Below are 16071 nucleotides of genomic sequence, written 5' to 3'. Positions count from 1 at the left end.
GTGTTTATTAATAACTTAGATACAAGATGATAGGAAATAGGAATAATAATCATTAACACTGCAATGAAGTTACTGTGAAAACCCCCTCTCGAGTCAGCTGCACCATCCAATAAGATCACAGCCATTCAGAACTTACCCCCCAGCTTCACTTTCCTGCCTATTCTCCATGACCCTCGATTCCCCTATAGTTCAAAAATCTGTGCAGTTCTGCCCTGAAGATACACAACTCATAAAACAATGGAGAGCTAGATATCCAAATCTGTCAATGACAGACCTCAGTTACATGATCAGGAGGGTGTTGAGGAGCTTTAAATTACAGTTATGGATTGATTGAATGGACAAGACTGTGGCAGACAAAGTTCAACACAAACAATTGGGAGATCATCTATTTTGCAGCAAAGAAAGTTAGATGCAAGTTTGTATTTTAAACGGTGAAAAGCTGGGGGGAATATTTAGGGTTTTGTGTACAGACCATTGAAATGTAACAGCCAAGTACAAAGAGAAATATTGGTACATGGACAAAAGGAAATATAATCCTGCAGTTTAAGAGAGTGTCAAAGACCAGTGTCAGACACCAGTCACAGGGAATCTGACAACGTGCAAACAGACACTTGGGGAGGGAAAAAAATCATCACAATACAATTAAGCAAAAAGGTATTATGAAGAGAATCAGAATCCCTACAGTGCAGAAGGAGGCCATTTTGCCTAGAGTCTGCACCAATGCTCCGAAAGAGCACCCTCCCTCGGCCCATGCCTATCCCCATAACCCAGTAACCCCACCTAGACCTTTGGACACAAGGGGGCAATTTAGCATGGCCAATCCACCTAACTTGCACATCTTTGGACTGGAAGGAAACCGGAGCATCTGCAGGAAACCACAGAGACACGGGAGAAAGTACAAACTCCACACACAGTCACCCAAGGCCGGAACTGAACACGGGTCCCTGGCGCTGAGGCAGCAGAGCTAACCACTGTGCCACCGTGTTGGAGGAGTAATTCTTTTGAGAGTGTAACTAGCAAAGTAGACAAGGGTGAACCAATCGATGTAGGAGGTTGGATTTTGAAAAGGCAAGGTGTCAAGGAGTAACACAAACATAGGGCTCATGAGATTGGAGTTAGTATCACGGAACTGATTGAAACTTGGATAAAGGGTAGAGAACAGGAAAAAACAGTCCATTCTCAGGATGGCAGTGTTAATAGTGGAGCGTTGCAAGGTCCAGTACTTGGCCTCCGCTATTAAAAATTCATCATCAAGCTAGTATAATGTATTGAAGTTGGCAGATGGTGAAAGGTTGGGTGAGTTAAGCTGTGAGAGGGACGTGAAGAGTCTGCAAAGGGAAATCCTCCTCACAGCTTAAGTCCCCATCTAATCATACAGAGAGGAAACAAAGACCGCCCCCCCCCCCCCCCCCCCCCGATCCGGGATGTGCTAAATGAAGTAAACATGCCAATTATGAAATGTTGGGAGCCACAGTATTCTGAAATTCTGTACAGTGGAATTAGGAATGTGGTTTAGCACTAAATGTTCCCAATTGGTACCAATGGACAGCCCCGAGTCTACCAAATGCTTGTAACATTCCTTGAAAGAGATACGATGGCTAAAAACCAACTTGATCCACAGATTCTGTGTTCCTTCCTGATCCACAAGTTCTTTATATCTTTATTAGTGTCACAAGTAGGCTTACATTAACACTGCAATGAAGTTACTGTGAAAATCCCCTAGTCGCCACACTCCGGCACCTGTTCGGGTACACAGAGGGAGAATTCAGAATGTCCAATGCATCCAATAGCACGTCTTTCGGGATTTGTGGGAGGAAACTGGAGCACCCGAGGAAACCCACGCAGACACGGGGAGTATGTGCAGACTCCGCACAGACAGTGACCCAAGCTGGAATCCAACCCGGGTCCTTGGCGCTGTGAAGCAACAATGCTAACCACTGTGCTATCATGCCGCCCATAAGACATGGAATTCTCGTCCTCTCAGATACAACTGGACACCACATTCCTAAACCTCAGGACTCTCCAGTTATCTTGCGGTACTCGGGGATTTGTGCTCATTGCAAGAATCTGCTTCAACTGCTAACATTCTTGAAAGCAGTCAGGTTTCTCCACCTCCTCCACTCTCGGGCCTTTATAGCTCCCCACTTTGATACCTTAGATCATTCTGATTCTTGACAATGTGACCAGAACTAAACTCGTGGTTCCTCCCAAGGCCTAATCAAACACTGGACCTCTCCCCACAAAGTTAAAGATTCGGTTAACCACTTCAGCCCATTGACCTCGTGATCCCAATTCCACTCGGCCCTGCTGTTATATCTTCAAACTAACCAGTGTGCACAGTTAGAATGGGTCACAGACACTACCTAACTCAGCATCGATCGTTATGTTCTTTTGTGTGAAGACAGAACTCGGGCACAACTCTAACTGATAAGCACAATTACTTTTTTTTTCAAAGTCAGAAAACAGACATTTTCCAACGCTGCCTAGCTTAGATCGGAGCTGAAACCTCTAATTACAACCCTTGGCTAGACTCTCCTGCGTCAATTTATCAGAGTTGTAATTTGCCAGCTTGTTAGGTTGGTGATGAAATGCTCATTACGTTGGGGCTTCTGGAGGAACCACTGGGATGAGAAGGGATGAATTGGCAGTTGGCACATTGAGCCCATGAGAACAGAGAGCAGCAAATGGGCACTATGCCAAGTATTCCGATAGCAGGTATTCCGATATTAGGAAGGTAAATCGATGTTGGCCTTTATTGTAAAGGGGATGGAATGTGAAAGATAGGAAGTCTTGCTATAACTGTACAAGGCATTAGTGAGACCACAACTGAGTACTGTGTATGGTTTCCTTACTTGCAGGGTATACTTCAGAGAAGGGTCACTAGGCTGATTCCTGCGATAAACGGTTTATTCTCTTAAAGAAAAGACAAGAGCAGCATGGGCCTATTCTCATTGGAGTTTAGAAAAAGGTGATCTTATTGAAACATCTGAGGGTGCATGGCAGGGTAGATGCTGAGAGGAGGTTTCCTCTTGTAAGGGAGGCTGGAACCAGGGGGTACAGTTTAAAAATATAGGTCTCCCAGAGGGTGGTCAGTGTTTGGAATTCTCTTCCACAGAGCAGTGGAGGCTGGCTCAGTGAATATATTGGAGGCTGAGTTAGACAGATTTGTGATTGACCAGGGAGTGAAGGATTATGGAAGAGACAGGAAAGTGGAGTTAAAAGCACAATCAGATTAGCCCTGATCGAGGGGCTGAATGGCCTCCTCTCCTCCTATTCCTATTATATTCAGCTGGGCCCACTCCATAAGACCATAAAGACATAAGAGCAAAATTAGGCCATTCAGCCTATTGAGTCTACTCTGCCATTTAATCATGGTTGATACATTTCTCTTCCCATTTTTCTGCCTTCTCCCAATAACCTCTGATCCCCTTATTAATCAAGAATCGAACTATCCCTGTCTTAAAGACACTCAGTGATTTGGACTCCACAGTCTTCTGCCGCAAAGATTTCCACAGATTCAGAACCCTCTAGCTGAAGACACTTGCTTTCCAATGTAGCCAACTTATGAGCCAGGGAGATGCAACACCGCGCGGGAGGGGTTACCACACCGCGCGGGTGGGGTTAGCATACGGTAGCATTGTGGATAGCACAATTGCTTCACAGCTCCAGGGTCCCAGGTTCGATTCCGGCTTGGGTCACTGTCTGTGCGGAGTCTCCACATCCTCCCCGTGTGTGCGTGGGTTTCATCCGGGTGCTCCGGTTTCCTCCCCCAGTCCAAAGATGTGCAGGTTAGGTGGATTGGCCATGATAAATTGCCCTTAATTGTTCAAAATTACCCTTAGTGTTGGGTGGGGTTACTGGGTTATGGGGATCGGGTGGAGGTGTTGATCTTGGGTAGGGTGCTCTTTCCAAGAGCCGGTGTAGACTCGATGGGCCGAATGGCCTCCTTCTGCACTGTAAATTGTATGAACACCGTGCGGGTGGCTACCACACCGTGCGGGTGGCTACCACACCGTGCGGGTGGCTACCACACCGTGCGGGTGGCTACCACACCGTGCGGGTGGCTACCACACCGTGCGGGTGGCTACCACACCGTGCGGGTGGCTACCACACCGTGCGGGTGGCTACCACACAGTAAATGCGGGTGGTTATAACAGACCAATACGACTTCCAATACAACCAGCAAATCAAACGAGTGAATCTACTCACCTCTCTGCTCAGCTGGCGCCAGCAGTCAACCCATGAAGTGTACACAGCTGCATAGGGAGGGAGACCACCAACCAGGCTAGGGAAAGACACACACATAAGACAGAGAGTCAAAAACCCGCACAACCAGGGGAAAAGCTGCAGAAATGCAGCTAAGAACCAGGAGGGACAATGCTCTACGAAAAGGTGATGACCCCCTTCAATCCGGCTGCACATCAGGACTGTCACTCTTTGGGACTGATACTCTGATAGCTGTAACTCTACAATGCCACCCCTTACATCAACCTACAGCTGCTGTTATTGTCTCATCAGACTCGGTAGCCACACGTACACACTGGATGGGATATTCAAGGGTACATGGTACTCGAAAGACGCTGGATGGAGTACTCCGGGGTACACTGTACTTCATATACATTGGATGGAGTACTCCGGAGTACATTGTACGCTTATATACATTGGATGGAGTACTCCGGGGTACACTGTACTTCATATACATTGGATGGAGTACTCCAGGGTACATTGTATTCTATAGATGCTGGATGGAGTACTCCGGGATACACTGTACTCTATATACACTGGATGGACTACTCCTGGGTACATTGTGCTTCATGTACATTGGATGGTGTACTCCGGGGCACATTGTACTTCATATACATTGGATGGAGTACTCCAGGGTACATTGTACTCTATATACATTGGATGGAGATCTCCGGGGTACACTGTACTCTACATACACTGGATGGAGTACTCCGGGGTACATTGTACTTCATATACATTGGATGGAGTACTCCAGGGTACATTGTACTCTATATACACTGGATGGAGTACTCCAGGGTACATTGTACTCTAAATACACTGGCTGGAGTACTCCAGGGTACATTGTACTCTATATACACTGGATGGAGTACTCCAGGGTACATTGTACTCTATATACACTGGATGGAGTACTCCAGGGTACATTGTACTCTATATACACTGGATGGAGTACTCCAGGGTACATTGTACTCTATATACACTGGATGGAGTACTCCAGGGTACATTGTACTCTATATACACTGGATGGAGTACTCCAGGGTACATTGTACTCTATATACACTGGATGGAGTACTCCAGGGTACATTGTACTCTATATACACTGGATGGAGTACTCCAGGGTACATTGTACTCTATATACACTGGATGGAGTACTCCAGGGTACATTGTACTCTACATACACTGGATGGAGTACTCCGGGGTACACTGTACTCTATATACACTGGATGGAGTACTCCGGGGTACATTGTACTTCATATACACTGGATGGCATACTCCGGGATACATTGTACTCTATATACACTGGATGGACTACTCCGGGGTACATGGTACTCTATAGACGCTGGATGGACTACTCCGGGATACACTGTACTCTATATACACTGGATGGACTACTCCTGGGTACATTGTGCTTCATATACATTGGATGGTGTACTCCAAGGTACATTGTACACTATAGATGCTGGATGGAGTACTCCGGGGGTACATTGTACTTCATATACATTGGATGGAGTACTCCAGGGTACATTGTACTCTATATACACTGGATGGGGTACTCCGGGGTACATTGTACTCTATATACACTGGATGGAGTACTCCGGGGTACATTGTACTCTACATACACTGGAAGTACTCCGGGGTACATTGTACTCTACATACACTGGATGGAGTACTCCGGGGTACATTGTACTCTATATACACTGGATGGAGCACTCCGGGGTACACTGTACTCTATATACACTGGATGGACCACTCCGGGGTACATTGTACTTCATATACATTGGATGGTGTACTCCGGGGTACATTGCACTCTATATACACTGGATGGAGTACTCCGCGGTACACTGTACTCTATATACACTGGATGGACTACTCGGGGGTACATTGTACTTCATATACATTGGATGGAGTACTCCGGGGTACACTGTACTCTATATACACTGGCTGGAGTACTCCAGGGTACATTGTACTCTATATACACTGGATGGAGTACTCCAGGGTACATTTTACTCTATATACACTGGATGGAGCACTCCGGTGTACACTGTACTCTATATACACTGGATGGAGTACTCCAGGGTACATTGCACCCTATATACACTGGATTGAGTACTCCAGGGTACATTGTACTCTATATACACTGGATGGAGTACTCCGGGGTACATTGTCCTCCATATACACTGGATGGAGTACTCCGGGATACACTGTACTTCATATACATTGGATGGAGTACTCCGGCGTACACTGTACTTCATATACATTGGATGGAGTACTCCGGGGTACATTGTACGCTTATATACATTGGATGGAGTACTCCGGGGTACACTGTACTCTATATACACTGGATGGAGTACTCCAGGGTACATTGTACTCTATATACACTGGATGGAGTACTCCTGGGTACATTGTATTCTATATACACTGGATGGAGTACTCCGGGATACACTGTACTCTATATACACTGGATGGAGATCTCCGGGGTACACTGTACTCTACATGCACTGGATGGAGTACTCCGGGGTACATTGTATTCTATATACACTGGATGGAGTACTCCAGGGTACATTGTACTCTATATACACTGGATGGAGTACTCCGGGGTACATTGTACTTCATATACACTGGATGGCGTACTCCGGGATACATTGTACTCTATATACACTGGATGGACTACTCCTGGGTACATTGTACACTATAGATGCTGGATGGAGTACTCCGGGGGTACATTGTACTTCATATACATTGGATGGAGTACTCCAGGGTACATTGTATTCTATATACACTGGCTGGAGTACTCCAGGGTACATTGTACTCTATATACACTGGATGGAGTACTCCAGGGTACATTTTACTCTATATACACTGGATGGAGTACTCCAGGGTACATTGTACTCTATATACACTGGATGGAGTACTCAAGGGTACATTGTACTCTATATACACTGGATGGAGCACTCCGGGGTACACTGTACTCTATATACACTGGATGGAGTACTCCAGGGTACATTGTACCCTATATACACTGGATTGAGTACTCCAGGGTACATTGTACTCTATATACACTGGATGGAGTACTCCAGGGTACACTGTACTCCATATACACTGGATGGAGTACTCCGGGATACACTGTACTCTATATACACTGGATGGAGCACTCCAGGGTACATTGTACTCTATATACACTGGATGGAGTACTCCAGGCTACATTGTACTCTATATTCACTGGATGGAGTACTCCGGGATATGCTGTCCTCTATACCCTGGATGGACTACTCCGGGGTATACTGTACTCTATATACACTGGATGGAGTACTACGAGATATATTGTACTCTACATACACTGGATGGAGCACTCCAGGGTACATTGTACTCTATATACACTGGATGGAGTACTCCAGGGTACATTGTACTCTATATACACTGGATGGAGTACTCCAGGGTACATTGTACTCTATATACACTGGATGGAGTACTCCGGGGTACATTGTACTTCATATACACTGGATGGAGTACTCCGGGATACACAGTATTCTATATACACTGGATGGAGGACTCCAGGGTACATTGTACTTCATATACACTGGATGGAGTACTCCAGGGTACATTGTACTCTATACCCTGGATGGAGTACTCCGGGGTACACTGTACTCATTACCCTGGATGGAGTACTCCGGGGTACATTGTACTCTATATACACTGGATGGAGTACTACGAGACACATTGTACTCTACACCCTGGATGGAGTACTCCGGGGTACACTGTGCTCTATACACTGGATGAAGTACTCCGGGGTACATTGAACTCTATATACACTGGATGTAGAGGGAGCTTTACTCTGTATCTAACCCCATACTGTACCTGTCCTGGGAGTGTTTGATGGAGACAGTGACAGTGACAATATGTGATTTTCATTTCATTTCTGTACCTAATCCAGTGCTGTACCTGTCCTGGGAATGTTTGATGGGGACAGTGTAGAGGGAGCTTTACTCTGTATCTAACCTTGTGCTGTAACTGTCCTGGGAGTGTTTAATGGGACAGTGTAGAGGGAGCTTTACGCTGTATAGGTATCTAATCCGTGCTGTAACTGTCCTGGGCAGTGTTTGATGGAACAGTGTAGAGGGAGCTTTAACTTTGTATCTAATGCCATGCTGTATCTATCCTGGTGACGTTAGATGTTAACACTAAGCGGCTGTGATGAAAGCATTTCATTTCCAAAGAATAACATCCTTGATTCTCTGAGCAAGAAATTCAGACACAGCTGAGTTGTCTACAACTTGTGACTCTGCTTGCACCCACACAAAGCACAGGATTTGTGTCTCACTTTGCACTGGGGACTGAGGACAAATTGAAAGTCTGACTCACCCACAGTTGTTGACTGCCATCAGATTGGAGACGAGTACAAAGGGATAGGTCAGCATACTGGCTAGGAACTGTTCAGGAAAGGAGTAGGCAGGCAGTGAATAAATGCTCATCACCAACAGCGATTGATTTTTATTTATTTTCAACAGCGATTGTTTTAATAAAGCAGCAGCCACATGGGTCAGACTGATTTAAATGTTATGTTCCTGGTGCAGACCAGGCACAACACCCCAGGTTCTTGCTGCCCTCAGCTTTAAATACTCTGGAGTCAACCTATAAACCAGGTCCTTGTTGATTGCCAACCATCTCGATCGAGCTCTCGCTGTGCTTTGATTTAGAGTTATCCAACCCCGCCGATGCAAGCAGACCATCAACCAATAGTGCTGGGACTCAGCGAGACCTGCAGGCATTTTTGTTGGACTGAACCTCCTTGTCTTTGTCTCAGATTATTCATTATCTTGCTCCTTGCCCGAGGCGTGCTGATCCTCAGGTTAAATCACCACCAGTCAGCTCTCCCCCTCAAAAGGGGAAAGCAGCCTATGGCTATCTGGGGCTGCGGCGACTTATCCTACGCTTGACCAGGATTTATTCATGCAGGGGGCGCTAAAGCTAACAGATGCTGCTTGCTGCATTGGTTAAGCTCAGTGTTAACACAGTGGCAAGGTGCTGAATCTCAGAATTGTTCTGGTGCAGGAAGCTGCCCATTATGCCTGCACTGGCTGTGAATGAGCAACTCACCACATGCCATCCCCCTGCCTTTCCTTCAGACTCCAAAACATTCTTACATTTCAGCTAACAATCTAATATCCCTGTAAGTGCTTCAATTAAACCTGCCTCCACCACACTCTCAGGCAGTGCAGTCCAAACCCTAACCACTCGCTGTGAAAATGGTTCCTCACCATCACTTTTGTTTCTTTTACAAATTACTTTAAATCAGTGTTGTCTTGACTCTTAACCCCTTTACAAGTGGAAACACCAAAACCCTCGTCATTTTGAATACTTCTATCAAATCCCTTCTCAGCCTTTTCTCCAAAAAAATGAAACTGAGAAGTTTGGAGATTGCTCATGGCTATGTATGTGATTGCTGCAGCAAATAAATAAAAAGATACAAGTTAAATAGAACTCACCCCAGTCACAGCTTGTGAGTAACTCCTCAATTCCCCAATTTGAGAGCCCTAAAACACATCATAATAGAAAGCAGTCAAACACAGTTCATAACTCAACACAAAATCCCACATTCGAACATGAGGAATCCAGTCCTCAGAGCTGACACAGCAGATCCAGACACCCCCCCACCCACAACCCCCCCCCCCACCACACACTCTCTTCCCCCCACCACCACCCCCCACTCTCTCCCCTCCCCCCCTCATCCCCCCCCACCACACAACCCCCCCCCATCCCCCCGACCCCCCACCAATCCCCCCACCCCCCAACCACCACCCCCCCCTCTCCCACCCCCAGTGCTCGGAGACCACCCGCCCCCCCCAGTGCTCGGTGACCACCCCCGCCCTACCTCCAAGTGCTCGGTGACCAGCCCCCACCTAGTGCTTGGTGACCACACCCCTCACTCCCCGCCCAGTGCTCGGTGACCACACCCCTCCACTCCCCCCACCCCCACTCTCTCCCCTCCCCACCCTCTCCTCCCCCACCCCCACTCTCTCCCCTCCCCCACCCTCTCCCTCCCCCCACCCCCACTCTCTCCCCTCCCCCACCCCCACTCTCTCCCCTCCCCCACCCTCTCCCCTCCCCCACCCTCTCCCCTCCCCCACCCTCTCCCCTCCCCCACTCTCTTCCCCTCCCCCCCTCATCCCTCCCCCCCTCCCTCTTCCCCCCTCTTCCTCTTCCCCCCCTTCTTCCCCCCCCCCTCTCCCCCCCTTTCCCCTACCCCCCTTCCTTCCCCTCTCCCCCTCCCCCCCCTTTCTCCCCCCCCCTTTTCCCCCCTTTCTCCCCCCCTTTCCCCCTCCCCTTTCTTCCCCCCCTTTCTCCCCCCTTTCTTCCCCCCCTCCCCTCCCCTCCCCTTTCTTCCCCCCCCTTTCCCCCTTTCTCCCCCCCCCTTTCTTCCCCCCCTCCCCTCCCCCTCCCCTTCTTCCCCCCCCTTTTCCCCCCTTTCTCCCCCCCCTCCCCTTTCTTTCCTCCCCCCTTTCCCCCCCTCCCCTTTCTTCCCCCCCCCCTCCCTTCCTCCCCCCCTCCCTTTCCCCCCCCCCTCCCTTTACCCCCCCCCTCCCTTTACCCCCTCCCCTTTCCTCCCCCCCCTTTCCCCCCCTCCCTTTCTCTCCCCCCCCCTCATCCCCCCCACCAATCCCCCCCCTCTCTCCCACATTCGAACACGAGGAATCCAGTCCTCAGAGCTGACACAGCAGATCCAGACACCCCCCCCCCCACCCACCCACAACCCCCCCCCCACCACACACTCTCTTCCCCCCTCTCCCCTCCCCCCCTCTCCCCTCCCCCCCCTCCCTCCCCCCTCCCCCCCTCTCCCCTCCCTCTCCCTCCCCCCCCTCTCCCTCTCCCCCTCCCCCCTCCCCCCTCCCCTCCCACCCCCCCCTCCCCCTCTTCTCTTCCTCCCCCCTCTTCCTCCCCCCACACTCACTCCCTCCCCCCCCACACTCACTCCCTCCCCCCCACACTCACTCCCTCCCCCCCCACACTCATCTCCCTCCCCCCCCACACTCACTCCCTCCCCCCCCACACTCACTCTCTTCCCCCCCCACACTCACTCTCTCCCCCCCCACACTCACTCTCTCCCCCCCCCACACTCACTCTCTCCCCCCCCCGACACTCACTCTCTCCCCCCCCACACTCACTCTCTCCCCCCCAGACACTCACGCTCTCCCCCCCCAACACTCACTCTCTCCCCCCCCACACTCACTCTCTCCCCCCCACACTCACTCTCTTCCCCCACACACTCACTCTCTTCCCCCCCACACTCACTCTCTTTCCCCCCCCACACTCACTCTCTTCCCCCCCACACTCACTCTCTCCCCCCCACACACTCACTCTCTCCCCCCACACACTCACTCTCTCCCCCCACACTCACTCTCTCACCCCCCACACTCACTCTCCCCCCCCCCACTCACTCTCTCCCCCCCACCACCACACCACCACCACTCCCCCCCCCACACTCCCCCCGCACTCCCCCCCCACGCTCCCCCCCCACACTCCCCCCCCCCACACTCCCTCCTCCCCACACTCTCTCCCCCCCCCACACTCTCTTCCCCCCCCCACCACTCTCTCTCCCCCCCAAAACTCTCTCTCCCCCCCTCCCCCCCAAAACTCTCTCTCTCCCCCCTCCCCCTTCCCCCCCTCTTCCCTCCTCCCCCTCCTCTCCCCCCTCCTCCTCCTCTCCCCCCTCCTTTTCCCCCCCTCTCCTCTTCTCCCCCCCTCCTCTTCCTCCCCCACCCCCCCACACTCCCTCCCCCCCCACACTCCCCCCCCCCCCCACCCACACTCCTCCCCCCACACTCCTCCCCCCCACACTCCTCCCCCCCACACTCCTCCCCCCACACTCCTCCCCCCACACTCCTCCCCCCCACACTCCTCCCCCCCCACACTCCTCCCCCCCCCACACTCCTCCCCCCCCCCACACACTCCTCCCCCCCCCCACACTCTCCTCCCCCCCACCACTCTCTCTCTCCCCCCCCACCACTCTCTCTCCCCCCCCCACCACTCTCTCTCCCCCCCCCACCACTCTCTCTCCCCCCCCCACCACTCTCTCTCTCCCCCCCCACCACTCTCTCTCTCCCCCCCCACCACTCTCTCTCCCCCCCCACCACTCTCTCTCCCCCCCCACCACTCTCTCTCCCCCCCCCCCACCACTCTCTCTCCCCCCCCCACCACTCTCTCTCCTCCCCCCCCACCACTCTCTCTCTCCCCCCCCCTCTCCCCCCCCACCACTCTCTCTCTCCCCCCACCACTCTCTCCTCCCCCCCCACCACTCTCTCCCCCCCCCACCACTCTCTCCCCCCCACCCCCCACCCTTCTCCCCCCCCCACCCTTCTCCCCCCCCCTCACCCCCCCCACACTCACTCTCTCCCCCCCCACACTCACTCTCTCCCCCCCCACACTCACTCGTCTCTTCCCCCCCCACTTCTCCCCCCCCACCCTCCCCTTCCACTCTCTTCCCCCCCCACTCACTTCCCCCCCCACACTCACTCTCTCCCCCCCCACACTCACTCTCTCCCCCCCCCACACTCACTCTCTCCCCCCCCACACACTCACTCACTCTCCCCCCCCACACTCACTCTCTTCCCCCCACACACTCACTCTCTTCCCCCCCCACACTCACTCTCTCCCCCCCCACACTCACTCTCTCCCCCCCCACACTCACTCTCTCCCCCCCCCACACTCACTCTCTCCCCCCCCACACTCACTCTCTCCCCCCCCACACTCACTCTCCCCCCCCCACACACTCTCTCCCCCCCCACACTCACTCTCTCCCCCCCACACTCACTCTCTCCCCCCCACACTCACTCTCTCCCCCCCACACTCACTCTCTCCCCCCCCCACACTCACTCTCTCCCCCCCCACACTCACTCTCTCCCCCCCCACACTCACTCTCTCCCCCCCACACTCACTCTCTCCCCCCCCACACTCACTCTCTCCCCCCCACACTCACTCTCTCCCCCCCCACACTCACTCTCTCCCCCCACACACTCACTCTCTCCCCCCCACACACTCACTCTCTCCCCCCCACACACTCACTCTCTCCCCCCCACACTCACTCTCCCACCCCACACTCACTCTCTCCCCCCCCACTCTCTCTTTCCCCCCCCCACACTCTATTCCCCCCCCCCCCACACTCTCTTCCCCCCCACACTCTCTCTTCCCCCACCACACACTCTCTTCCCCCCCCCAACACCCCCGCTCTTCCCCCCCCACTCTTCCCCCCCCCCACTCCTCTTCTCCCCCCCCCACTCTCCCTCTCCTCCTCCCCCCCCCCCCACCACTCCCCCCCCCACCACCACTACTCCCCTCCCCCCCACCACCACTACTCCCCTCCCTCCCCCCCCCACCACCACTACTCCCCCCCCCTCCCCACCACCACCACTCCCCCCACCACCACCACTCCCCCCCCCACCACCACCACCCCCCCCCCCCCCCCACCACCACCACTCCCCCCCCACCACCACTCTCCCCCCCCCCCACCACCACCACTCCCCCCCCCAACCACCACACCCCCCCCCCCACCACCACCACTCCCCCCCCCACCACCACCACTCCCCCCCCCACCACCATCACTCCCCCCCCCCCACCACCCACTCCCCCCCCCACCATCACTCCCCCCCCCCACCATCACTCTCCCCCCCCCCCACCACCATCACTCCCCCCCCCCCACCACCACCACTCCCCCCCCCCCCACCACCACCACTCCCCCCCCCACTCCCCCCCAACCACCACCACTCCCCCCCAACCACCACCACCACTTCCCCCCCCACCACCACCACCACCACTCCCCCCCCCCAACCACCACCACCACTCCCACCACCACCACCACTCCCCCCCCCACCACCACCACCACCCCTCCCCCCCCCACCACCACCACTCCCCCCCCTCCCCCCCACCACCACTCCCCCCCCCCCAACCACCACCACCACTCCCCCCCCCCACCACCACCCCCCCCACCACCACTCGCCCCCAACCCCCCCCAACACCACCACCACCCCCCCCCCACACCACCACCACTCCCCCCCCCCACACCACCACCACTCCTCCCCCCCACCACCACTCACCCCCCCACTCCCCCCACCACCATCCCCCCCCCACTCCCCCCACCACCATCCCCCCCCACACCACCACCACTCTCTCCCCCCCCACCACCACTTGCCCCCCACTCCCCCCACGACCACTCTCCCCCCCCACACCCCCCCACTACCACCACTCCCCCCCCCACTACCACCACTCCCCCCCCCACTACCACCACTCCCCCCCCCACTACCACCACTCCCCCCCCCACCACCACCACTCCCCCCCCCACCACCACTCCCCCCCCCCACCACCACTCCCCCCCCCACCACCACCCCCCCCACCACCACTCGCCCCAACCCCCCCCCCAACACCACCACCACCCCCCCCCCACACCACCACCACTCCCCCCCCCCACACCACCACCACTCCTCCCCCCACCACCACTCACCCCCCCACTCCCCCCACCACCATCCCCCCCCACTCCCCCCACCACCATCCCCCCCCCACACCACCACCACTCTCTCCCCCCCCACCACCACTTGCCCCCCACTCCCCCCACGACCACTCTCCCCCCCCACACCCCCCCACTACCACCACTCCCCCCCCCACTACCACCACTCCCCCCCCCCCACCACCACCACCACTCCCCACCCCCCCACCACCACCACCACTCCCCCCCACCACCACCCCCCCCCCACCACCACCCCCCCCCACCACTACTCCCCCCCCCACCACCACCACCCCCCCCCACCACCACCACCACTCCCCCCCCCCCCCCACCACCACCACTCCCGCCCCCCCCACCACCACCACTCCCCCCCCCCCACCACCACCCCCCCCCCCACCACCCCCCCCCCCCACCACCCCCCCCCCACCACCACCACCACTCCCCCCCACCACTTCCCCCCCCCACCACCACCACCACTTCCCCCCCCCACCACCACCACCACTCCCCCCCCCCCCACCACCACCACCACTCCCCCCCCCCCACCACCACCACCACTCCCCCCCCCCCCCACCACCACCACCACTCCCCCCCCCCCCCCACCACCACTCCCCCCCCCCCCCCCACCACCACTCCCCCCCCCCACCACCACCACTCCCCCCCCCCCCCACCACCACTCCCCCCCCCCCCCCCACCACCACTCCCCCCCCCCCCCCACCACCACTCCCCCCCCCCCCCCCCACCACCACTCCCCCCCCCCCCCCCCCACCACCACTCCCCCCCCCCCCCCACCACCACTCCCCCCCCCCCCACCACCACTCCCCCCCCCCCACCACCACTCCCCCCCCCCCCCACCACCACTCCCCCCCCCCCCACCACCACTCCCCCCCCCCCCCCCACCACCACTCCCCCCCCCCCCCCCCCACCACCACTTCCCCCCCCCCCCCACCACCACTCCCCCCCCCCCCCCCCACCACCACCACTCCCTCCACCCACGCCCCCCCCCTTGCCACCCCCAGTGCTCGGTAACCCCCCCTCCACCCCACCCAGTGCTCTGTGACCCCGCCCCCCAGGGCTCGGTGACCACCCCCACCCCCCAGTGCTCGGTGACCACCAAACCGCCCCCCCCCCCCCCCAGTGCTCTGTGACCACACCCCTCCACTCCCCGCCCCAGTGCTCGGTGAGCCGCCCCCCTCCTCTATTCCCCCCCCCCCCCCCATTATAGTGCTTCCTCAACCATCCTGCCCGGTTCTTGCCAATTGCCACTAGCAGCTCAGTTCCCTCCTGCCGCCCCACCCCGGTGGGTTATAAGGAAATGTGGTGTAACTGGGAGTTGCCTCATC

At 55.8% G+C, this 16071-nt stretch overlaps 1 protein-coding gene across 2 annotated transcripts in view; it reads right to left on the bottom strand.

The window, feature by feature from the left end:
- mtch2 (mitochondrial carrier homolog 2) overlaps positions 1-16071 on the bottom strand; it is a 93673-nt gene that overhangs the window by 13531 nt on the left and 64071 nt on the right. For both annotated transcript variants that reach the window (XM_072518766.1, XM_072518767.1), the window contains exons 10-12: positions 9726-9773; positions 8602-8669; positions 4210-4285 (exon numbers count right to left, since the gene is read on the bottom strand). In XM_072518766.1, coding sequence (XP_072374867.1) covers positions 4210-4285; positions 8602-8669; positions 9726-9773 — 192 coding nt within the window. The remainder of the gene's footprint in view (positions 1-4209; positions 4286-8601; positions 8670-9725; positions 9774-16071) is intronic.

Source organism: Scyliorhinus torazame, chromosome 10 (assembly GCF_047496885.1).
Source record: "Scyliorhinus torazame isolate Kashiwa2021f chromosome 10, sScyTor2.1, whole genome shotgun sequence".
NCBI classification, from domain to species: Eukaryota; Metazoa; Chordata; class Chondrichthyes; order Carcharhiniformes; family Scyliorhinidae; genus Scyliorhinus; species Scyliorhinus torazame.
Note: the sequence above shows the minus strand (reverse complement) of the source record. Positions and strands in the feature narration are given on the sequence as shown.